Source organism: Vitis riparia, chromosome 6 (genome assembly GCF_004353265.1).
Source record: "Vitis riparia cultivar Riparia Gloire de Montpellier isolate 1030 chromosome 6, EGFV_Vit.rip_1.0, whole genome shotgun sequence".
NCBI lineage: Eukaryota > Viridiplantae > Streptophyta > Magnoliopsida > Vitales > Vitaceae > Vitis > Vitis riparia.
In genome coordinates this window covers 14,135,260-14,160,105 of record NC_048436.1, presented here as the reverse complement: position 1 = coordinate 14,160,105, position 24,846 = coordinate 14,135,260, and the positions used below count along the sequence as shown (strand labels likewise).

Below are 24,846 nucleotides of genomic sequence, written 5' to 3'. Positions count from 1 at the left end.
TGGACTATACTGCATGCACCATGCAAACACATTTTGATTAGTTTTCAAAGGAGGGAAACTAGATATGAGAATGATTCCTTGTAAATCCAGTCAGGTCATTAAATAAAAAACATTATAAAACTATGACCTCATACTAGCGGCAAAGCACTATAGTATAGTGGCTCTAGGGTCGAACTCTGGGATGGGTTTTCATTCTACCAGTGATATACTCAAGATTAGAAATTGAATTTAATGATTTCCTTTATCAAAACTTAAAGTTTAAAAGAAATAAAATTGTTTTGAAAGTGTTTGAAACTAAATAACATAAACTAATTAAAAAAGGAAGAAAGAAAGTCTCTCGGAGCTAAGGATTGCTAGGATCAAGTTCAGAATGCAAAGTGGAAAATTTCCGGATTTTTCTCCTCGCATTGGGGATTTAACCTATAGTTATTCCCGAACCGGTATAGGTTTAACAATGAAGATTTAATCCATAAAAAGTCAATAGAAATGGTAGTCAAGGTCCATTAATGGCTTAGACACTATGGGTCTTCACCTTGAACCACTTTCCCAATGGCTCGTACATGATAACTAATGGACTGATATGGATCTAGCAATAAGCATCCACAGAGACCTGAAGCTTACCATGTATTGGCCATTCAAAGTGATTCTAAGAGATTTAAAGCAAAACTTTGGATTTAGAAGCCATTTATGAACTCCAACTACCTGTATTTAATGCACGGGAGTTTTCCACCTTTGCATCTGGACTTTTCACCTAGCTTCCTTCACTCCAAGAAACTATAAGTTTAGCCTCTCATCCTCTGGGAAACATCCTCAGAGGTTGTTTGGCTTCCGAGAAAAAGAAAATAGTAAAAAGAAAAGGAAAACGAGAGAGCTCTGTATTTCACTAAGTGTAAAACATAACATATATGTTAGTTGTTCGAGAGGTGATTTCCACCCCTTATATAGTCTTTACAAAAGCAAAGCTTGTGATTGGTTAGTTACAAGGATAAGAAAGGAAATTACATCAAAAATACATAAGAAAATATCTAAAGTGGAGTCCGCAAAAACAGAGGAAAATTCGCACCACGCATGGGCTGTGCGAATTTGGAAGGTGTTGTGCGACCTGGAGGTGTTGTGCGAATTTCAAGGTGTTGTGCGAATTTCGCACAAAAGGGAAATACATAGAAATACTGGACTGCTAAAATAATGATTAAGCTTATCCTCCTCTGATGGGGGCTTGCTAATATGAATAACAGACTCCACCATCCTTGGAGGTATATAGAAGGCGATACTTCTCTCTCCTGTCCATCCCAGTTTACTTTTGCATTTGTTATTTGTTTTGAACCATCACATCAGAGTCATATGTTGTTGTCCTCAATTCTTAAGGTGCGATGTGTATTATTGTTTTTTTTTTTTTTTTTACATATCCCAGATGCTGGAGTTCATGCACCATACTACCTAATACTCTCTTTCAATGAATTACTAAAACAGGTAACTGATTTCTTTCTTATGAACACTTTCAGGCAGAGATGACTTTGAAGCAATTAGAGAACCTTAGCCCTCCCATAATGAAGCAAGTTATTCCTCTGGTGGAGCAACTTCCTCCATTGTACATGGACTTGGTCAAGGGAAGAGAAGATTTGCTCCAAAACTGAAGAAACTCGTCGGCTAGTATGTAAAACCTCTAGCTATTGTTTGATTTATTTAATTCCCTCATACACATGGATATGGTTTTTTCCCTTCATCACTACATGTTTTTCTTTTCATTTACAATTTTAATGCTTTGCTGGAATGAGCTAATAATATATGGACAATTTAAGTTATTTTGTCGAGTTGTAGAACTTGATTGCCAATATGATTTATCTGAATTCAACTCAAGAACTGTATCACCCTCCCCACCCTGTGGCATGAGTGCATGTCTTGGTACAAACAAATTAGATGTGATGGCAACAAGTTTGGAGTTGGATACAACATGATGCACCTAAAACCTCCTTCATGAAGAGCCATGCAGCTAATGAGTTCCTCAGTTTTAAAATATCTAATTTGATGTTTTGTACTCACCCTAATGTCATTGATTGCCCTAAAATTATGATACAACAGCAAGGAAGGAAAAAAATGTAGAAATCCACAACAGAATTCTAAAATAATGTTTGTTTTTATTGCATGAATAATAACAGAAACAAACATATAAAGGTGGATTGCTATTTCATCAAGAAGCAAAATTTTGGTCTCTTGTATTCCTTTTCCACCCACCAACTGCAGAGCAACTTGCTGATGTCTTCACCTAAGGTTTGGTAGAACAATTTGCTGATGTCTTAGCCAAAGAGTGACAAGTAGGAGTTTTCATGGTATTCTATGTGCAGTGGCAGTTTTGTACGTCTCTTTGTCCCTCCCTCCTCTCTTCCTCTCGTAAAACCTATTATTTTCTCTTCCTCCCTCCATTTCCCTTCAGTTCCCTTGCTTCTTATTATATTAATTTAAGAGAAATGTAATATGTCTCTCTCTCTCTCTCTTGCCCCATCTCTCTTTTTCGCTTATTTCACTTCTTATTCTATTTAATTTCAGAAAAATGTAAGACCTGTTATGAAACCCATTCCATTTGTTTCCTTGCATATGTTCTTATATGGGCGCATAGCGTACAGTGACTCACTTGATCAACATAGACGATGCAAAGGGATGCACTTAGTTTAACATGGAGCATAATTTTCAATGTTCATCTCCTGCTTAAGACGTAAGCTAGCATAGAGCATAATTTTTCTTTTCCTTTTCTTTTTTTTTTTTCCCTCTTTTTGTAAGTTTGAACATGGTTTGAGGGTATTCTGTGTATTTTAGCTAAAAAGGGCAGGGAGAGGATCACGAGACAAGGAAATGCACAAAAATCGAAGCGTTGACCGCGTTGACCGTGACCAAGCGGTCGACCGATTTATGAACCGGTCGACCGGTTTGTCGGGGCTGAGAATTTAAAGAACCTCCCGCACCTCAGTTTCTCACTCATTTCTTCTAGTTCTTCAACCCTTGTGCCGTTCCAGCTGCCCTCGAGGGATTTTTGACGCCATTATAGCCTTCTGAGAGGTACAGATTGGATTTTGGAGGCTAGGGTTTTGGATTTTGGGACCCAGGGCTTCTCATTTGGGCGATTTCCTCCTCAGTTCGCGCGTCAGATCCTGCATCAGTGTCTTCCCGCACTTGAGGGCTTTCAGGTGTGTGTGCATCCCTCTCTTCAGCCTCGTCTCCTTCATCTCAGCCTTTCGGATGGCACCTAGGAGAGAGTCAGCCGCTTCCAGGGCTCAGGGCAAGCGCCCTGCTGAGCCATCTCAGCCAGATCAGTCCAAGGCTCGCCGAAAGGCGAGGTACGACACTGCTATTTTCGGCTCTGTCGAAGACTACCAAAGATATAAACAAAAATTCGCCCAGAGGAAAGTTGTTCCAGGGAGAAGCATCAATTTCTCCCAGCTTAAGTACTTTCGATTTGAGGAGTTATTTGGACAGATGAGATGGCTACCAGTGGTGACTATTTCGGAGCCTATCTTCCCGACTCTGATTCGTGCTTTCTACTCACGGGTGACCTACGGGGTTGGAGGACCGATCACTTCCACTGTCAGAGGAGTTGAGATCACCTTGAGTCCAGAGAGCATTTGCCGGATTTTCGATATACCATCAGTTGGACTGAGGGTGTATGAGTCCAAGGTGTGGCCCATGGTGCCGGGATTTGAGCCCAGAGAGGTTATTCAGAGGCTGTGTGGACTTGCCAATGGCCAGGGGATGGGCAAACCCTCTGCACATAGCCTGACAGTGATCAGTCGTATCCTGCATCACACGGTCTGCTCCATTCTGTTGCCACGTGGCGGACATCGAGATGAGGTATCCTACCTCGAGGCTTTCATAGTGGATTCCATTTTGACAGGGAGACGGATTCATGTCAGGTACCTGATGATGATGCATATGATATCTTGCTATGAGAGCAAGACCCGCGTGCTCCCCTATGGTCGCTTCCTCACAAGAGTATTCAAGGATGTCGGGGTTGACTTGAGCCGCGAGACAGATTTAGAGGCCCCAACCACGTATGACACATATAACGAGCAATCTCTGGGGCGAATGAAGTTTGAGAAGGCCCCTGATGGCTCTTGGATCAGGAGAGCTGAGCGACCACCGGCACAGGACTAGGGGCAGGGATAGATGCATCTCGGAGATGAGGAAGAGGCCGAGATTCAAGAGATGGAGGGTGGGCTAGACCCTAGAGGGACTTTGAGCAAAGCATGCCTGAGTGTGACATTCCTCCTCTTGAGCCGATGATATCTGAGCCGGCATACACAGCTGGACCATCTGAGTCATTCTTCACTGAGCCTTCTCACGCAGAGATACCATTTCAAGCACCTCACGCACCTGATCATGCGCCTTGGATGGATTTATCCGCTCAGATCAGTTCTCTCGGGACTCGTATGGAGGAGCTTGCAGTCGTCAATGATACTCGTTTCCACTCTATGGAGGATCGCATAGAGGAGTATCAGACCGGCTTCACATCGCAGTTTGAGCATCTCGATCAGAGACTTGGGCGTCTTGAGGAGCGTATGGATCAGCAGCATGAGGAGATGTTGGCCTACCTTCGCTTAGTGTTTCCTCCACCTCCGCTTTGATATCTTCGAGACCCCCCCCCCCCCTCCCCCTTTTCTTTTTTATGTTGCCAAAGGGGGAGAAATTTTAGGATGTAGGGGGCACACACATGCATGACATTTCCATATCATTAGTCTTGTTTTGTGTATATGCGATATTATTATATATGATATGATATTTTCAGAATTCACATTGTCTCCTATAGAAATTTTATTTTGCATGTCATTTAAAATTTTCGCTTTAATTAATCCATGTTTGGTTTGAGGGGGAGATTTCTTCTCTCCTAGATAACCAAGGTTCTTTAAAACCCGAGTTTTATCAAACATACCTAAGGCAAATTGATTCAAAAGTGGCATATTAATTCACATAAAGACCTTGCCTAAGTAGTATAAAAGAAAGGAATTGCAAAAGGAAGGTTTTCGGGGCCAAAAAGCTCAACCGGTCGAGTCTATCTGTAACCGGTCGACCGGTTTACGCTGTCCGATCGAAGACCGATCGAGAAGTGTCAAAAACACTATCTCTTCTCGGTTAAGGTTCACACCCTTCTAGGTCGAGGTCCGGTCGAGGCAACGATAACCTGTCATGCATTAAATGCTCCAACATTTTGCTGTTGCCTTTTGCAGAACGACCGGACGAGGTTGTCTTTTGTTGTTTTTGACTCCCAAGCTTAGAAACCTAAAAATTGATAGCTCCACTTCATTTATGACTAAGAGAACAATTGCATTCAAAGCCTACATACTTGTTCTTGATCAAAAAGCTCTCAATTTCTTCCTTAGTGCATTAAAACCATCACTTACATATTCTTAGTGCACGCTTGTAAATCATCTTACATTCATTTCCTATGATGTCAAGTCTTCCAAGCGTCTCGATCATGTATCAATTTGGTTCTTTGATGAATTTTCGAGTTTATACCTGAGATTCTTAAACATTTAAAACAATAAGTCACTTAACCATGGTTTGTTATCATCAAAACCCGATTAGGGGAACCATTGGGCTAACCAGAATTAATGCCCGCACTAAGCACAGGATCCACCTCAATTCCCTCCAAAATTTTACCAATAAAGCAAAATTTTTGTGATGTCTATACGTTCAAGATTCCTCAATATCCAATATGTGGAAATAATCTAGAAGCACCAGCACAATAAACAGTGTAATATACTTTTCAAGAGTGCATACCAGCAAAATGTTAAGATCATGTCCTCCATCATCCCTTTTCCCCTTCCCCTTCCCCTCTCTGAAACTGACTTAAAAATAGGAATAGTCTTGGTCCCTTGTGTGGGTGGACAACTTACATAATTTATGTATAGAAAGAGCGAAGATATTAGTAACATAAACTAAGGTATTAGTAACATAAACTAAGGTGATTCATTAAAGTCCCCAAGCAAACCAACCATATCTAGAAACTATCTTACATGGTAGGATGGATAGTTTTGGTCCTTTCAGTGGAGAATGCTAATCTACTCCAACAGGTGAAGAGTTAACATATTTTATGACAGTGAGACAGAGGAATGCTTTTATTTGTTCCTTGTTTTCTCTATCATTTTTCCATGGAAGTTGTGCCCAAGGCATTGAGGGAATCATCAAAGAAATAACAAGAAGTTGCTCTACACCTAGACTCAGAATTGAAGTATATCCCTGATCAAGAAATTGAGCATATTGATATTTGTCAAATCACAACCAGGAATTGAGTATCATTCTGATGATGTGATTAGTCCTCACTTTTCGTGTTGTGCATTACTAATGTATAAATGGCTCATTGAATAACTATAAATGCATTAACTTCTGAAGCCCAATTTGGGATATGCTGGTAGCCAAGTAAATGCCTGTAGGTTCTATGAACTCAAATCGATCTTTAAGATTGAACAACGTTTAATGTAAATTCACGCATTAATTCCATGATCACTGTTACTTCGGTCTATCAGCGCCACCGCCTTGACTACACCATCACAAATACCACTACAGGTGAAAAGTTTCACAAAATTTACTACAACTGAACTCTTTCCTGATTGGTCACAATGAAACCGAACACTCCTCACAATACCAGATTGCCTAACAGGCATTTGTAGCAACTATGGTCATCAACTTCATTCTTTATTTATATTTTTCTTTAAAAAAATTAGAAAACAATGTGCATGCTTAATGTATCTCTTATTGCCCCCCTTTTATTTATGTGCCAGAGAACCATCGCAATTTGATTGATGTGTAAAATTTCTTTGGTATTTTTCAATTTGGCCATGCCAAACAAATGATTGTGAATCAGTGGGGTCAACACTTACTACATGGCAAGGACAAAATTGCCTTCCCTTGGAACCCAACAAGTCAGACAAGAAACAATGTCGTTTCATGTCCTCGTGTGCCCAATTGAAAGGAAACGAAAACAAAGCAAAACAAGAGATGCTTACCGTAATTCAGAAAATGACAGTCATGTACAGTTAAAAGTAGTGTCCTAAGCTGAAGGGAACATGGGGAATGTTATTAAATTCTGAAATCTTAGGGATTCCACGAAGATGGCAAGGCATATCTGTGATTGCTCTATGCCAACATTGCTCTATGCCAACATTGCTCTATGCTTTGCTTGTAGCAAGAGAACTTTCAATCCATTTCTTTTTGCCTCCTTTGCTCAGTGTGTGTGTATTTCAAAGGTACTCTAGTTATGATTTGGCCTATTTTAACTATCACAATTTGATGCTTCTAAAGGAGTGTTCATATATGTATTTGAGAGGTTCTGCATTTGTGAGTTGTCATCTCTAACTTTCTCATTTATGCTTCTAAATGAATATGGTAACCTTAGCAACACATGAACATTGAATTAGAAGAGGTACTTCATTTTATTATTTTCCCAATTTTCTAATTGAACAATATCTTTGGCATTTTATTTTCTCAAGTTGTAATTTGTATGGAAGCTTGTCTCAATCAAAGTTACAATGTTTTCCAAAATATTTGTGGGCAAGTTGTGGGACATTAAGTTTAACTAGTCTTGATAATCGTCTAAGGATTTTACCCTTTTTATAGGCCTCCAAAAGGGAAAGTATACTTGTGACTAGTTCCTTAGGGATTAGGTAGTTTAGTCATATTGGGTGAACAATACTACCTTTTATTTGGGAAGGCCTCAAGGTTGGATGGTTGGAGGGTAGTACTTTGGGATAGTCTGTTTGTGTCAACTTCATTGCCCTTTAACCTTCGCTTCTTATTAGATAAAGAGTTTGAAGAGTGGATGTTATTTTTAAGGACAAGGGTAACTAGAAATGATGATTATTTGAGTGCTTGTTTCTTGTCTTGGTCCTCTATTTGAAGGACCAAACTTCAAAGGTTAAGTTGTTTGTTTTTTATGGATTATCTATAGTGAAGTAGTTTTCTATAGATGTTGAGCTTGCCGAAGCAAGTTTATTATGAAGAGTCATATTAGGGTGCGAGGCATAAGCAAAAGTTAACGTGGAGACCTTGGTTGTTAAGGCCTTGGTTCGTGATTATGCAACTCTTTTGAGATCTATACATGATAAGGTTAGGTTTTTTAAGGATCACATTACTTTTGTTTGGTGTTTGATGTGAGCTTGTCTGTGGGTAAGCCTATGTCTTGATCTATGTTGGGAATAGTAACAAAGAGAAGTCATTTGTCTTGATCTCATCGCCATATCACATACCTAAATGAAAACAAAATGTAGTATATGAACCGATCGACTGGTTATATTCTACCGGTTGCATACTTATCTCAACCGGTAGCCACTGCCCCTTTTGGTTGCTGCATTGTCAAAGGGGCAGTGGCTACCGGTTGAGATAAGTAGCCAACTGGTAGAATATAACCGGTCGACCGGTTCATATTTCATTGTGTAAGTTGTAATTTGTTTGGATTCCTCCATAGATTCGTGTATTGATAGGCCATTTGGTATTTTGCTACATGTAATTGCTCTTTCTTTGAAGGGACATCATTGTGGTAAACGAACTTCCATATAACCCAACCTTTAGTTGCGTGCAAGTGGTTATATATTTTATGAGAAGGTGCGTTAATAATAAAGGTCAAATTGAAGGCCTTAAGGTGGAATTTGTGTCCTCCTAACACGGAAGTTCAAAAACAGTAGCACACAAGGTAGGGATAATCCAATGGGAATAATGTTAAAGACGATGGTCAATGCAATCACACTCGAATAACATGGTGGTCAACTCTATCATGTAGTATATGCATAGGGAATAAAATTTGTTTGGTGTAAGTGATATGAATTTTATAATTGAAAATGTATGTATAGGGATGAGTATAGCTGAATGTTTACTCAGCCATATTTAAAATACATTTACACAAACTAAATATTATAAGCATTAGAAACCTCTTAATCCAACTTCAAGTCTTCGAATTGTGATCTTGTAATGCTCGAACAATCATCTATTGAGTAATCATGACATCCTCATACATTGTGATGAATAAGAAGTGAAGGTCTATACAATTTTGGGAGGTGGTGAAATGATTTCCGGAAAAATCTAAATCCAAAAATACTAAAACATTCACAAGGGTACGAAGAATGTGAGGAATCCTCACATTCTTCGTATCCTCCCAATTCTCCACTTCTTTGGAGTTTTTAAAATTTTTTGGGACATCATATGGCTTGGGTATTGTTTAAATAGGTTCGTTACACTTAGGAAGTGGTGAAATGATTTCCAGAAAAATTCAAATCCAAAAATACTAAAAAATTCACAAGGGTATGTAGAATGTGAGGAATCCTCACATTGTTCGTACCTTCCATATTCTCCACTTCTTTGGAGTTTTTTAAATTTTTTGGGACATCATATGGTTTGGATGTTGTTTAAATAGGTTCGTTACACTTAGAAGGTGGTGAAATGATTTCCGGAAAAATTCAAATCCAAAAATACTAAAAAATTCACAGGGGTACGAAGAATGTGAAGAATCCTCACATTCTTCGTACCCTCCCAATTCTCCACTTCTTTGAAGTTTTTTAAATTTTTAGGACATCATATGGCTTGAGTATTGTTTAAATAGGTTCGTTACACTTAGGAAGTGGTGAAATGATTTCCGGAAAAATTCAAATCCAAAAATACTAAAAAATTCACAAGGGTACGTAGAATGTGAAGAATCCTCACATTGTTCGTACCTTCCATATTCTCCACTTCTTTGGAGTTTTTTAAATTTTTTGGGACATCATATGGCTTGGGTATTGTTTAAATAGGTTCCTTACACTTAGGACGTGGTGAAATTATTTTCGAAAAAATCCAAATCCAAAAATACTAAAAAATTCACAAGAGTACGAAGAATGTGAGGAATCCTCACATTCTTCGTACCCTCCCAATTCTCCACTTCTTTGGAGTTTTAAAAATTTTTAGGGACATCAAATGGTTTGGATGTTATTTAAATAGGTTCATTACACTTAAAAGGTGGTCAAATGATATCCGTAAAAATCTAAATCCAAAAATACTAGAAATTTCACAAGGGTACGAAGAATGTGAGGATTCTCACATTGTTCGTACCCTCCCAATTCTCCACTTCTTTGGAGTTTTTAAAATTTTTTGGGACTTCATATAGCTTGGATATTGTTTAAATAGGTTCATTACACTTAGGAGGTGGTGAAATGATTTCCGGAAAAATTCAAATCCAAAAATACTAAAAAATTCACAGGGGTACGAAGAATGTGAAGAATCCTCACATTCTTCTTATCTTCCCAATTCTCCACTTGTTTGGAGTTTTTAAAATTTTTTGAGGCATCATATGGTTTGGATGTTGTTTAAATAGGTTTGTTACACTTGGGAGGTGGTTAAATGATATCCGGAAAAATCCAAATCCAAAAATACTAAAAATTTCAAAAGGGTAGGAAGAATGTGAGGAATTCTCACATTCTTCGTACCCTCCCAATTCTCTACTTGTTTGAAGTTTTTAAAATTTTTTGGGACTTCATATGGCTTGGATATTGTTTAAATACGTTCATTACACTTAGGAGGAGGTGAAATGATTTATGGAAAAATCCAAATCCAAAAATACTCAAAAATTCACAAGGGTACGAAGAATGTGAGGAATTCTCACATTCTTTGTACCCTCCCAATTCTCTACTTGTTTGAAGTTTTTAAAATTTTTTGGGACTTCATATGGCTTGGATATTGTTTAAATAGGTTCATTACACTTAGGAGGTGGTGAAATGATTTATGGAAAAATCCAAATCCAAAAATACTCAAAAATTCACAAGGGTACAAAGAATGTAAGGAATCCTCACATTCTTCGTACCCTCCCAATTCTCCACTTCTTTCGACTTTTTAAAATTTTTTGGGACATCATATGGCTTGGGTATTGTTTAAATAGGTTCGTTACACTTAGGAAGTGGTCAAATGATTTCCGAAAAAATCCAAATCCAAAATACTAAAAAATTCACAAGAGTACGAAGAATGTGAGGATTCCTCACATTCTTCGTACCCTCCCAATTCTCCACTTCATTGGAGTTTTGAAAATGTTTTGGGACATCATATGGTTTGGATGTTGTTTAAATAGATTTGTTACACATAGAAGGTGGTCAAATGATATCCAGAAAAATTCAAATTGAAAAATACTAAAAATTTCAAAAGGGTACGAAGAATGTGAGGAATTCTCACATTCTTCATACCATCCCAATTTTCCATTTGTTTGAAGTTTTTAAAATTTTTTGGACTTCATATGACTTGGATATTGTTTAAATAGGTTCATTACACTTAGGAGGTGGTGAAATGATTTCAGAAAAATCCAAATCCAAAAATACTCAAAAATTCACAAGGGTACGAAGAATGTGAGATTCCTCGCATTCTTCGTACCCTCCCAATTCTCCACTTCTTTGGACTTTTTAAAATTTTTTGGGACATCATATGGCTTGGATGTTGTTAAATTAGTTTGTTACACTTAGGAGGTGATCGAATGATATCCGGAAAAATTCAAATCCAAAAATACTAAAAAATTCACAAGGGTACGAAGAATGTGAGGAATTCTCATATGCTTCGTACCCTCCCGATTCTCCACTTGTTTGAAGTTTTTAAACTTTTTTGGAACTTAATATGGCTTGGATATTGTTTAAATAAGTTCATTACACTTAGGAGGTGGTCAAATGATTTCTGAAAAAATCCAAATCCAAAAATACTAAAAATTCAATACATTTTGAGGGTGTGAAATGGATCGAAAAATTCAAAATGGAAATTTACCGAAAAAATATGTGAGGGGTTTGGATTTCCATATTATTAGTAATTATACCTTTTTCGTATTTTCAATATTTCAACCAATTTTTTTGAAAAGCTAAGAAATAATTTAATCATATATTCTCAATTAATAATTAGTACACAACTAATTTAATTTTAATTTAATATATATTTTATAAAATTTGGTTCTAGTTTTCCCATTTTTTTAACTTCATAAACCAATTATATTACTTTTCACACTTCAAATATTCGTCAAATTTTTGTCAACAAATTATTTGATGTTAAAATAAATTAAATTTACTTTTCCTTAATTTATAAATTATATCACCAAATTCTTTATAATTTTATTTATTTATTTTAAGTTTAATTTTTATGTGGGGTTTAATCACTTTATAGTACAAAAATAAATAAACTGTAATTTATTTTTTCAAAATTTTCTTTATTTTTCTGTTTCATAAAAAAAAATTCCTAAACAAAATAATTACATTAAACAAATTTATAATTGGTTAATGTAATAAATGTAACAATGTGTGTTGCATGGGATTATTTCCCATGGCAACCGGTTGGGTGACCTGAAGAAGTAGTTTTGTTTTTTTTGTTTTTTTTTTTTTTTAATTTAACATGCCATGTGTCTCTACCCTATTAGCCCAAAAAAGTGGGTATGGTACCGAAAAGTGCTTTTCGGTACCGTAGCAAGACCCAAAAACATATTGATATCTCTAACCAACATTTGCTCCTCACCAATGATTTGATCAATTCTTCTAATCACATGACAAAAAAATAAAAAATAAAAAATAATAAATAATAAATACAATACTTTTTCAATGACTTACCATTCAAGAATTCTTGATTTGACAATTGGTTATAGCTGTATGACGATTGTATTTACCTTTGTAAATATTTTTTATGCTATCATGAAACTCTTAAATAACATGTTAACATCAACGTTAATACTACCTTTGCATATAGTCAAGGTGGCTTAAGATAAGCTTAAAGTGAAAAAGATGCATCACAACGTATGGATCACATTACAAATTTTTGGCCATAAAAATCTTATCGATTCAGTAATAAATATATAGTAATAATAAACTTTGATTGGTGATTGATTAATTGGTGTCAAAATTGGGCCCTAAAAATGGACTATGGTGGCCTTTGCCACAACCAAAAGTCGAATAATTTCTTTATAACAATGAGAGAATCTTTCTAGATTAAGTTTCCAACAACACTGACTTTACCATTAAATGTATGAAAATTACAAATCAATAAGCTTTAGGATATGATAACTTACAAAAATAATAAACTCTATAATCTAAAAATTTAAGATGTTTCTAATTCCATCATGATATTAATAGAGAATATAAGAAATTTACTTCAAAGTTAAATATGCATAAATGTCAACATATATAAACAAATTGTTTAATTAAGAAAAAAATTTATGGCATGGAATCTTTAATTTAGAGATCAAAATTTTCTAGATATATTATAAGATTGAGATTAGAAAATTATTATGGCTCATCATTTAATAGAGTTTATAGCAGTTTTCTTCCAATGACCTCTTCTTAAAAAGAAAAAAAAAATAGAAAAAAAAAAGAAAAAAGATACAAAGAACAATGTCTCAACTTAGGTTAATTTGACACCTATAAGAATCATGTCTCTAAGGTATAATTTCATGTTTAATAACACGTACTATTATTTATCTAATCAAAACTAAAATGATGAATATTTGATTCTACAATTAAATTGTATGATATTTCAATAACAAGCACAATTTATTTTCGGGGAATGATTAATATTACTTTTAAATATGAACATTTGATTTAAGTTCTAAACCTAGATTCTTTTTTGCCTTATGCATCAATCAAACATAAATGTTCAACAAAAATGTTTATATAACTATGCCTAAGCCATTTAACTCTATGAGTATCATTAATTTAGAAGTCTCTTAGAAGAATAATATTCAGAGATTATTAGCAACAGTAAAAGTCATACAAAAATAATTCAACTTTAAACAATAGAAATTAAAAAACAAGATACCTTCCAAGTGAGATTTGCAATATGCTATCTTTAAAGAATAATTTTCCCTCTTTTGATGTTGTCTGAAGCGAAAACCAAACAACGTTTTAGCATATAAGATACAATAGTCAAGTTTATAGGAGATGTGTCTTTACAATATCGATGGAGTCGCATCGCTCAGTTAAGATGTTTCGCTCAACATAATGAGCAAAGGAGTAGGTACATATGAGAATAAAATTGATGATGATATTGAAATAAGACAAATAAAATTGCAAAAAATAGATTTTTTTTTTCATGTGTGTAAATTCATTGATTACCTTTTTTTCCTTGTACTAATTAACTTAATTATAAAAAAAAAACATATTGATATCTCTAACCAACTTTGCTTCTCACCAATGATTTGATCAATTCTTCTAATCACATGACAAAAAAAATAAAAAAATAAAAAAAAATAATAAATAATAATAATAATAATACTTTTTCAATGACTTACCATTCAAGAATTCTTGATTTGACAATTAGTTATAGCTGTATGAAGATTGTATTTACCTTTATAAAGATTTTTTATGCTCTTAAATAACATGTTAACATCAACGTTAATACTACCTTTGCATATAGTCAAGGTGGCTTAAGATAAGCTTAAAGAGAAAAAGATGCATCACAACTTATGGATCACATTACAAATTTTTGGCCATAAAAATCTTATCGATTCAGTAATAAATCTATAGTAATAATAAACTTTGATTGGTGATTGATTAATTGGTGTCAAAATTGGGCCCTAAAAATGGACTATGGTGGCCTTTGCCACGACCAAAAGTCGAATAATTTCTTAATAACAATGAGAGAATCTTTCTAGATTAAGTTTCCGACAACACTGACTTTACCATTAAATGTATGAAAATTACAAATCAATAAGCTTTAAAATATGATAAATGATTTTATAATTTAAGATTAACTTTAAAGTAAAAGGAAGTTATGATTTAGATAGAGACATGCAATATTGAAAATGTCATGTATGGAATAATCAATGCGTAGATACAACCTTCCACCTAACTTTAAATTTTTTTTTTCTTTCTACTTTATGGAAAATCCCCCTTTATTAATTGAGCAGCTTTATCACATGATACCTAACTTTGAAAATGTCCCCTTTATTTATTTATTTACTTTTTTTTTTTTTTTGCTTTTTCCATATAGTAAGCAAGTCAAATTTTGGAAGATAACGAGACAAAGAGGTAGCTGCATTGAGTTAGGTGGGTCCCATCATAAATTGCCTTTAATTGAGCATGCACATGCAGATTGACTGTTGTGGCGAAATCAAAATTCGTTATGCTATTTGAAAAGCACTGCAGTGCCACGTGTGCGGGCCAGGTGTCATGTATAATTCGATGGGTTTATATCATGGTGGTATTACTTTATACTTTGATTATTATTATTATTATTTTACAATCCCATATGTTTATATCATCATTTAATAATTTTCACATTATTATATATTTTGAATGACCCAAATCAAAAGTTTGATATATATTTTTTATACGTCATATTGTTTCATATTCCGGGTTTCATGGTTTCGTACTTTATATATTATTCCATCATTTTGTATTTAAATTTTATTATTTTTTATTTTTTTAAGTTATTTTTTCATATGTTTATATTTTTATTGAATGACCAACATTTTATCATACATTCTCAATGATTAATGATTAAGATCAAAAATTTGATATGATATGAAATTAATATTATAATTTTTTCTAGAGAAAACAAGGGGGTTATTTGTCAATATCATAATTATTATTTTAAAAAATGTCATTTTTTTTTTCTCTTCTAGTCAAAATTTGGGAGATAGTCTCGCCACATTGATAGCTGTATTGGGCCCATGGTGGTTCAATAACCATCTGCTTTAATTGACAATACACATACAAGTCAATTACCACACAATGCCGCAGAATGAAAAAAATGTAAAATAATAGTAATAATAATAACAAAGAAAAATAATAGTGAAAAGTGAAATTTAATGCAAATGGTTGATGGGTAATGAAAAATGATATGATATTTTAAAATATGTAAGATTTTAAATAATTTAAGTGAATTTTTTTTTCATATTTTTTTTATTATAAATAAAAAAAAAATTAGATTTTTTTTTGTTCTTGTTGTTGTTGTTTAGTTCAAGTCAACTGAGCAATAGCTTCAAATTTGAACCGTGTCACTCAGTTACTTACAACTATATAAAAATCATGGTCAAATTTCAATACTTAATTGACTAAACCCCATTGCTCTTGAGCATTCAATGAACATCTACAAAATTAGAAATTTGCACGTTACTTTCCAGCCACCAGAAAGGAAGGGGCACATAACAACTGAGCCGACGGAGCCGTAAAGTAGGAAAATTTGATACTATACTCAACTTACCATGTGATCTGTTAAAATATATGAGTAAATTTCGACCGTTAAATTAAAATATTAAAAAAAGTAAGATTTAGATATAAAGAAATATAACTTTAAGGACACGTAACAACTGAGCCGACAAAGATGTAAAAATATAGGAAAATTTGGTCTTATACTCAACTTATCATCTGATTCGTTAAAATATATGATTAAATTTTGACCGTTGAATAAAAATATTTAAAAAAGTAAGATTTTGATATAAAGAAATATAACTTAAAGGGCACATAACAACTGACGCGTAAAAAGTAGGAAAATTTGGTCTTATACTTAACTTATCATCTAATTTGTTAAAATATATGATTAAATTTGAACAGTTAATTAAAATATTAAGAAAAATGAAATTTAGATATAAAGAAATATAACTTAAATATAAGTTATATTTAATTTTTTAGAAAGCATTAAGAAAAGTATATATAATTTTAATTAATTTAAAATAGGAGATAAAAATAATTTATTATCTTTAATCTATTTATTTATTTATTTATTTTTTTCAAAATTTAGCCGAGACCAAACAAATTGAAAACAATGCCCACTTTTTTGTTGGGAAAACAATGCCAATGTAAAATTAAATTTGAATAATTGAATGAAAGTATTTAAAAAAATAAAATAAAAATAAAAAATAAAAAACACGAGGTGTATAAAAAAAACTAAGACATAAATATAAAAACAATAAAAAGTATTTATGAATTCTAAAGCAATGAGATTCTTTTCAATCACGTAACCATTTATAATTACATCACACTTTTTTCGATGTATATTACTCCAATTCACGCTAGCGCCATGACCAAAAGCAAAAAGTAGAAACCATTTTAGAAAATTTCCAAGGCATGCAGCGTAATGACTCAAAAGTGGATTCTCTTGGTGTACAAATGTCTATGGGATTGATTTGATCCATTCTTTCTCTAGAAAAAATTTGAATGGTCTTGCAAGAACCTTTCCTCCTCTGTGTTTGGTCCCATCATTGACGGGCATTTAATAAAGAAACTATCCAAAACATTTTACCTAAAGATAATGAAAGAAACCAAAGGACAAAAAGGAAAAAAATTCTCAAAGGTATTCCGTTGCTCCACACTTGGGTGGTATGATATGATTTGTGTTTGTCTTTATTCCAAAATATCTACCAAGAATATCACAGACTAATCCAAATTTTCCTGGCTAAAAATTTGTCAAATCAATCAAAGTAGCTTAAGTTTCAATCATTTTCACATGTGTTTTTTTTCTTCTAAATTTCAATAGGTAGTAGTAAGGCTTACTCATCAAGTAAATTGGATGCACCCCTTGTTAGACAAATTGAGGTCGAAAGGAGCAGGTGGCTAGCCACCATAGTAGTTGGAATGTTTTCAACATTTCACACCATGTTTCAAGGTTTTATATTGTGTGGGTGGTTGGTTGATTAGGGTTTTGCAATAACTAAGTCCTAACTCCTAAGTACAATGTTGAATGGAATATTTTTTAGAATAATTTTTAAGTATTTTATGATCAATAAGAAGTAAAAGACAGTCCACCCTTATTGAAAATGATTAAAAATATTTATTATTTAGCGTAAAATAGAAAATTCTTCTAGAAGATTAATTTATAACTACTTATTATGAATAATATCAATTAGAAGTTAAATCTTTATTGTTATGAGATATTATATTTGATCAATAACAACAAATTAAAAATTGATCTATTAAACTTATTAAAGTACAAAACAATGCAATAGTACGACTGTACGATCATACTTAAAATGACAAGGATAATTTAATGTGAAGTCTAAGTGTCTATTTGGGAACCGTTTTCAAATTTAAAACATGGTTTTAGAACAAATTTTCTTTATTTTTTAAATCATCTTAAGGTGAACTAAACACATCAAGCAAGATGATTTTTTATAATTGCCCCTCCAATGTAATCTTATTCTTGAATATGATACAACGAAGAACTATGTTTAAAAAATTACTCTCAAAAATTGATTCCTAAGAATCATTCTTGCAAACATGACCAAACAAACCATAATTATTTCAAAAGTTTATATCTTCTTGTGTTCTCATACCAAGTCCAAAAATCAAAATACCAACAACAAACTGTTTTCCGACTATCAATTTTGCTTTAGTAAAATAAAGTAGAAGCTCTTGATTATTTGATCGGTCAATCAACCTCAAGAAGGTCTCATCTGCATGGGGTCTTCACCAAACCTACAAAATTAAATGCATTTCAATGGAGCCCACATTTGAAAAATTTTGCGTTTGTCTGGAATATCAAACATTGCGACCGCTTCATTTCACGTAAACGCGTCTTGATGCTAATTGACATCTATTTTTCATCGTTCTCAACTAATTAATGCCCCCTGCTTACTTTTCCAAACGTAGAAATGTGATCCCAACCAGGCCATGCACTACTGGTCATGAGGATTAGGTAATCTGCCAAAGGCCATACGCCTCTATATAAAACCCTACCTGGACTGCCTTGTGCTCACCACACTCCACTCTTAAACCCTAAATTTTTCTTTTTCTCTTTTTGGCTGATTAGTCCTATGGCTTCCTCTTCTTTCTCCATTGTTGTTGTGGCATTGGGTGTCCTCGCGCTCTTTGCGGGGAGCTCTTCTGCTCAACTCTCGACCAACTTTTACTCTAAAACTTGTCCTAAGGTCTTTGATACTGTGAAGTCTGGAGTTCAATCGGCGGTTTCGAAAGAACGCCGCATGGGCGCTTCTCTCCTCCGTCTCTTCTTCCATGATTGCTTTGTCAATGTAATCCTTCTAGCTTCTTGTTCTTAGTGTATGGGCTTGAGTGTTGGTCATGCATGTTTCATATTTGAAGTCCAAGAAAAAAATCTTAGATAAGGTCATAGGGATTCTTAGCTCAATTTTGGGTTAATTTGGGAGTGTCTTTTACGAGGTTGTTGTTTTAATTTTTGTTCTTGGGTTTTTTATTTTCCAGAGTCTTGGGCCTTGCCGACATCCAACCTTCATATTAAACATGTACTACTTTTTCTTTGGTCAAAGGGGTAGCTCGAATAGCTACCGCATGAGGTGTAGATTAAACAGATTGGCTGGGAAGGTCGTAGTTAAACACTTGAACTCACCTCGAGATTCGTTCTTGACCCGGTCAAGAGCTTCTTAATATGCTTTTATAGTTTAACATGGTATCAAATTTGTCCTTAAAGTCGTGAGTTTGTAGATCATTATTTGAAACCTATCTTTGAGGCAAGACATGTGAGGTGTCGGGACTAACTCGGATTAGCCTGATATACATTGTTGGTCCATAATGAGAATAGTTCAAACTATTGGTAGCTTAATATGCATAGTATTAAATTTACCCATGAAGTCATGATATACATTGTTGACTTACTATCTAATCATTCTAAGTTTTTGAAATATAGTTTTACTAAATTGTTATGCTTTTAGGGACTAATTTTTTTGTTTCTAGCCATGCCCTGGAAAATGAAATTTGAAATGAAAAGGCCTGGTTGCTAGAACACCCTGGCTTGCAAACGCAATTTTCCAATGAAATGGTCTCTACCAAGGCCTAGATACAGCTTGAGAAGAAATAAAAAGTCAACAGGCTTAAAAGAGGTGTCCTCAACTTAAAAAAAAAAAAAATCACAATAAATCATCTTAATAATTAATATCTGCTTCAGACTGTTGTTCTCCATTAATTTATCATAGAAAGTAAACGATACAAGCTAGCTATAGTTATTAATATGACCAATTCATACTTACTCTGTTTGATGCTTGGTGTTTAATTACAGGGCTGCGATGCATCACTCTCCTCGACGACACCTCTTCCTTCACGGCGAGCAGACCGCCGTCCCCAATAAGAACTCCATCAGAGGCCTAAATGTGATCGATAACATAAAGTCGCAGGTGGAGAGCGTGTGCCCTGGTGTAGTCTCCTGTGCCGATATCATAGCCATTGCTGCTCGCGACTCGGTCGTGATTGTGAGTTCATAATTAACTAGCCTTTTCCTTTTACAAAATATATCATACATGACTCCAGAATTAATCATTCTTTGACACGGTTTTTATGAAAGCTTGGAGGGCCCGACTGGGATGTCAAGCTTGGAAGGAGAGATTCCAAAACAGCTAGCCTCTCTGGTGCCAACAACAACATCCCCCTCCCACTTCTAGCCTCAGCAACCTCATCTCTAAGTTCCAAGCTCAGGGCCTCTCAACCCGAGACATGGTGGCTTTATCTGGTAGATATATAAAAAAATTACATAGTATGGCATTGCATATTTTAAAATCATATCTCGGGTTTTAATATACGGATCAACCTGCAGGAGCACATACAATAGGCCAAGCGAGATGCACCTCCTTCAGGGCCAGGATATACAACGACACCAACATCGATAGCTCCTTCGCTAAGACAAGGCAAGCGAGCTGCCCGAGTGCTTCTGGTTCAGGAGACAACAACCTGGCACCTCTGGATCTTCAGACCCCTACCACCTTTGACAACTACTACTACAAGAACCTGATCAACCAAAAGGGTCTTCTTCACTCTGATCAAGTTCTCTACAATGGAGGTTCCACTGACTCCACAGTTAAAACCTACGTCAACAACCCAAAGACCTTCACTTCTGACTTTGTTGCTGGAATGATCAAGATGGGTGATATCACTCCTCTCACTGGGTCTGAAGGGGAGATCAGGAAGAGCTGTGGGAAGGTGAATTAAGAGAGGCTTTGATCATCATTTGGGAATAAAAATCAATAGAAAAAAAAAAAATTTCGATTTTTCTGCAAAGTTGTTTGCTGTGGTAGAGTTGTTATCTTAGCTGCAAAATCAATGGAAGGTTTAGTTTTAATTGTTGCAATGAGCAGTGGGAAAGGTAGAGAGTGATTGTTTGGAGGGATTCAACTCATGAGTTTTATGTTGTGATTTTGCTTGCTATGATCAAAATAATATCATAATTTATGATTAATATTTATCTTCTTGTGTACTCTTTTATTCGAATCTTATAATTTCATCTAAATATAAATATATATCAGAAATTAGGACTCTAATATTATATTAAATTATTAATTTAATTTCAAAATAAAAAAAAGATGTAATTGGAAAATGTTCAAGAATTTGCTGTGGGGGCGAATTAGATAAAAACAAGAATTGGGGGGAAATAATTTAATTTTCTTTTCCTTTTCTTTTTCCTTTCTCGAGGTGAATTCATTTTTCGTGAAGTACCCAAGAAAGCGAATTGGAAATTTCTCAAGGAGTTAGTTTTCTTTCTTGTTAACGGGTTTTGGTTGCCGTGTAACGCCTCAAATCTCCAAATGCGGTAAGTGCCTCTGGATTCTGATGTGATTTCCGCCATTTTGTTGTTTGAGATATATGATTACTTTGCACACTCTGCCCTCTAGGTTTTGCTCGATTGCTTGGTCGTTGAGACAATGGAAGAAAAGAAATCAATCAACTTTGAATTCGTGTGTGCTTTTTGTTGTGTTCTGGGGAAATGAAAAGAGAAAATTCGCAACTTTAGCAAGCCTAAATCTTAATATAGTGGAGGTTTCAGTTTTCTTGGGTCTTACATAATGAAATCTCTAAGAATCAGAATTCTACTTCCTTTCTTTCCGTACATTCCCCCTCAATCAAACAGAGTGTTTGTTTTCTCATAAGCAGAGTGTTTTGTTGTTGTTGTTGTTGTATTATCAGTAGATCACTAACAGTGAACATTTTTTATTTTCTTTTTCTCTTCTTTTCCTTGACATGTATCAACATTTTGAATATAGTAGCAATGAAATTGAACAAAGTTCTGATCACCAAGGAGTGAAATTAAAATGCAGAAGGATTAGTCTATCATTTGCTGCGGATATAGATTGTGGGTAGTATGATACCATCGGCATGCATATGTTGGAAATGGTGCTTGAAAATGAAAATGTGATGTGAACTTGGTGAGGAAAGTTAGGAGATCCTCTAGGACTTTGATCTTGTGGTACCCTGGAGAGGATAACCATAATCAATGGTGCATAGTTTCTAGATGCTTCTGGTATAGGGCACAATTGTGACATGATTGTAGAGAAGCCTTAAGGTATTCAAGCAATAGTTGGGGTTAGGCAAAATGTAATTCGTTTGTGGATGTCAAGGCATAGAAAAAAGATGTGAAAGTTGCCGTTTGTGCCAAGCTGACTGCTTGAATGAGATGAAAAGAGTGAAATGCAGGGGAGTAGACTTGCTTAGATTTATATCATTGACATACAAAAGTGGAACAAGAAAACATCTGAATCCTTGAATCATTCCAAATGAGCCATAAGGTGACGAATATGGGTTGAATTCCAAGATATTAGCACCAAGGGTTTGTTTGAGAATATGGAGGGGCCTTATGGAATAGATTAATGAAAAAACCTGAGGATTGTTCCTATACCATCTTCTGATAGTTCTACTGGTTGATCAATGGTCCAATTTAGGCGACGATAAGATCGATAATGGCACTGACAGTAGCGCACTTGATATGACTGAAGGCTCCATCAAAATTGAGAGTTTTTTATTTTTTATTGTTAGTCTCATATTTTGCTATTGACCTACTTATATTTGATGAACTTATCAGGCTTTTATATTGTATTTTAAGCCTTAATAAGCCAGCAATATCAATGACAGGGCAACAAACAAAACCAAGTACCATGTGTTGTGCACCATTGACCGAACTTATCTGTTGTACCAAATACTTAGCCTTTTTACATAGCAACTCTAGTTAAGAAAAACTAGAGAAAGAGTCACTACGACCTTTGTAGTACTCCGGGTATTATCCTTAGGGATTGACTTATGGAAATTGTCAATACTAGAATAAATGAAATGCTTTTGTTTAAATCCTAAAGTGAAAAACAATTTGAGTATTACCTTTTATAAAATGGGATTAAGTGAATAAAACTAAATTAATAACAAAATGAATATTGATTTTTAATTCAATCGATTCAAGTTTGGGGCTTTCCATAATCCAACTTAAGGTATAGAAATAGAGAGAATAAGGGTTTCTTAAGTAAAGTGATCTTAGGGTTTTGGGATCCTTGGCCATTTTGCGATCAACTTGAGTTTTATAAATCAAAATTGTATCTGAAACCTAATTTTTCCTTTTTAAAACAGATTTCTAAAACCATCAAATGAATGAGATTGATTACCAGTTTAAGATTTGACTTTTTAATCCTTCCTACTCCTTATAGCTTTGTTTTGGGGCAAATAATGATAGGGAAGACGAGGATAACTAATGATAAAAAATTATCAAAAATCACTAGTATTAGGTAATAACCTACCGTATCATTTCCTAGACTAACTCACAAGGATAGAATAAAAAAATTGATAAATTGTCACCCAACTAATAATTAATTTCATTGTTATAATAATTTACCCACTGTCCGTGTAGGTTTCCTAGCCCTTAGGTTTTCATGTTTCAAGCCCTAAGTTAGCTTCTTAGCCTCTTATGGGGGTGATGTCACATTCACAATTCATAATGGGGTAAAAATCTATAATTTGAATAAAAAGAAACTAAAAACAATATATTTAATAAAGAAGAAAAGGAAAACAACCCAAAGTTCTTGTCTTCTTCCACCTTCAATGTCAAACTCTTAGGAAAAAAATATCCAAGATATCTTAAACCTAGAATTAAGAGAATTTATATAATATCATCAATTACCTAACATGTGGTAAACTCTCATTGGCCACTTATTACAAAAATAATTATCTAAAAAAATGATTAAAAAATAATCAAATGGTGATTTCTAGTCGTGTAGGGTCCACTTAGGGCGAATGGAGTGCCCTAGATGCAATTGTCGAGGTAGAGGAGGCAAAACATCAAAGTGACAGTGGGTGAATTCGAAATTGGCATTGACAAAACATCAAATTGGGGTCATAAGTTGAATTTCAAAATCATTTCGAAATGACCCTTGAGCTTTGCACAGTTGTCTTCAAATTACCATAACTTCTTCATTTCAACTCTGATTTGTACACCATTTGAAGTGTTGGACTCTTGACTTCCCGAGCTTCGAAACGATATATAGTATGCCTAAAATGGCTTTTAGGAATTACTCCAAATTTGTCCTCAAAGTCAGAGTACATGTTTCCACTAGATTTTGAGTTCCAAATTTCTATGCAACTGAATCTTGCTTCATGTCTCATTTCCCATGTTTTCTTGTCTTCTTTCTTACTCCATAATGGTCATTTCTCATATTCCAAACTCATGATATCCTCGTTTTGCCTTTTCTCATGGTCTATAAGTCTTGACTCACTTATTTCGTTATTTAGTCATTTCTTGATCCTTCAAAATCTAAAGTGATTCAACTTGTACCTTTTTCTTTCCTTGAACTTGAGATAAGTCGCCAAAGTACAAGTTAAACTCATGACTAGGGCCTTAGCATTGATTTAGGTTAAATTGGGTAATTTGAATGTCCTTTGGTGCACAAATCATATCGAATTTGTGTCATTAGAGCACATAATTTGGCTCCAATCCCCCTCAACCTAAACTTTGCTAGTCCCTAGCAAATAAAAAAAGTAAAAAAAAAAAAAAAATGAAAAATATGTAATGAGATTCATGAAACCATATTGACTCAACATAACATGTTTCACACACAAGATACCTAAGTAGTCAAATTTCCTAGAATTGAGCAAGATGACATAAGATATGCAATTTTTTAGTTTTCTCGCCTTATCTTCGTATACAAAAATATGCATCAATGTTTGGCATTCC

The 24,846-nt window shown here is 34.4% G+C and overlaps 1 protein-coding gene across 1 annotated transcript; it reads left to right on the top strand.

Moving 5' to 3' along the window:
- The first annotated feature begins 18,672 nt into the window (after nt 1-18,672).
- Nucleotides 18,673-21,105, top strand: LOC117916447 (peroxidase 4-like). The gene is given in 7 exon segments (XM_034832491.1): nt 18,673-18,928; nt 19,930-19,942; nt 19,945-19,968; nt 19,971-20,119; nt 20,212-20,287; nt 20,290-20,376; nt 20,461-21,105. Coding segments are annotated over 7 exon segments (957 nt in total). The 5' UTR covers nt 18,673-18,712; the 3' UTR covers nt 20,853-21,105.
- The last annotated feature ends 3,741 nt before the right edge of the window (nt 21,106-24,846 follow it).